General features: G+C 71.3%; 1 protein-coding gene across 1 annotated transcript; it reads left to right on the top strand.

The window, feature by feature from the left end:
* Positions 1–3: 3 nt before the first annotated feature.
* On the top strand, positions 4–523 carry LOC121363546 (multiple epidermal growth factor-like domains protein 8; the record flags this gene model as incomplete). Its single annotated transcript, XM_041485957.1, has 1 exon — positions 4–523. A coding segment is annotated over one exon (520 nt), but the record flags the coding sequence as incomplete, so codon positions are not given.
* Between the last annotated feature and the right edge of the window lie 4 nt (positions 524–527).

The following is a 527-nucleotide window of genomic DNA, read 5'->3' as shown; positions in this document are numbered from 1 at the left end:
AGCCCCCAGACCCACTCCAGTGGCCAGACCCCCAAGCCCCCCGCCCAGCCCTCGCCCAGCCCGGGTCCCCCTCCCCTCGTGGAGGAGCGCGCCCATGGCTTGGTCACCTACCTGACCATCGGCCACCCGGTGCCCGCCCTGGTGGTCCGGGGGGTCCGCGACCGCCTGGTCCTCACCTACCCGCACCAGGCCCACCCCCTCAAGTCCACGCGGTTCTACCTGCTGGTGGTGGGCGGCGCCGAGCCCTCGCAGGGGCTGCTCTTCTTCCGGCAGGACCAAGCGCACATCGACCTCTTCGTCTTCTTCTCGGTCTTCTTCTCCTGCTTCTTCCTCTTCCTGGCCGCCTGCGTGCTGCTCTGGAAGGCCAAGCAGGGCCTGGACGCGCGGCACGAGCGGCGCCGGCACCGCCAGGAGATGTCCAAGATGGCGGCCAGGCCCTTCGCCAGGGTCACCGTGTGCTTCCAGCACTGCGGCCACCGGCCGCGGCCGCCGGGCTACCAGAACCCCGGGGGCGGCTACCAAAACCC

Source organism: Pyrgilauda ruficollis, unplaced genomic scaffold (assembly GCF_017590135.1).
Source record: "Pyrgilauda ruficollis isolate IOZ18807 unplaced genomic scaffold, ASM1759013v1 scaffold11956, whole genome shotgun sequence".
Taxonomy (NCBI): domain Eukaryota; kingdom Metazoa; phylum Chordata; class Aves; order Passeriformes; family Passeridae; genus Pyrgilauda; species Pyrgilauda ruficollis.
Note: the sequence above shows the minus strand (reverse complement) of the source record. Positions and strands in the feature narration are given on the sequence as shown.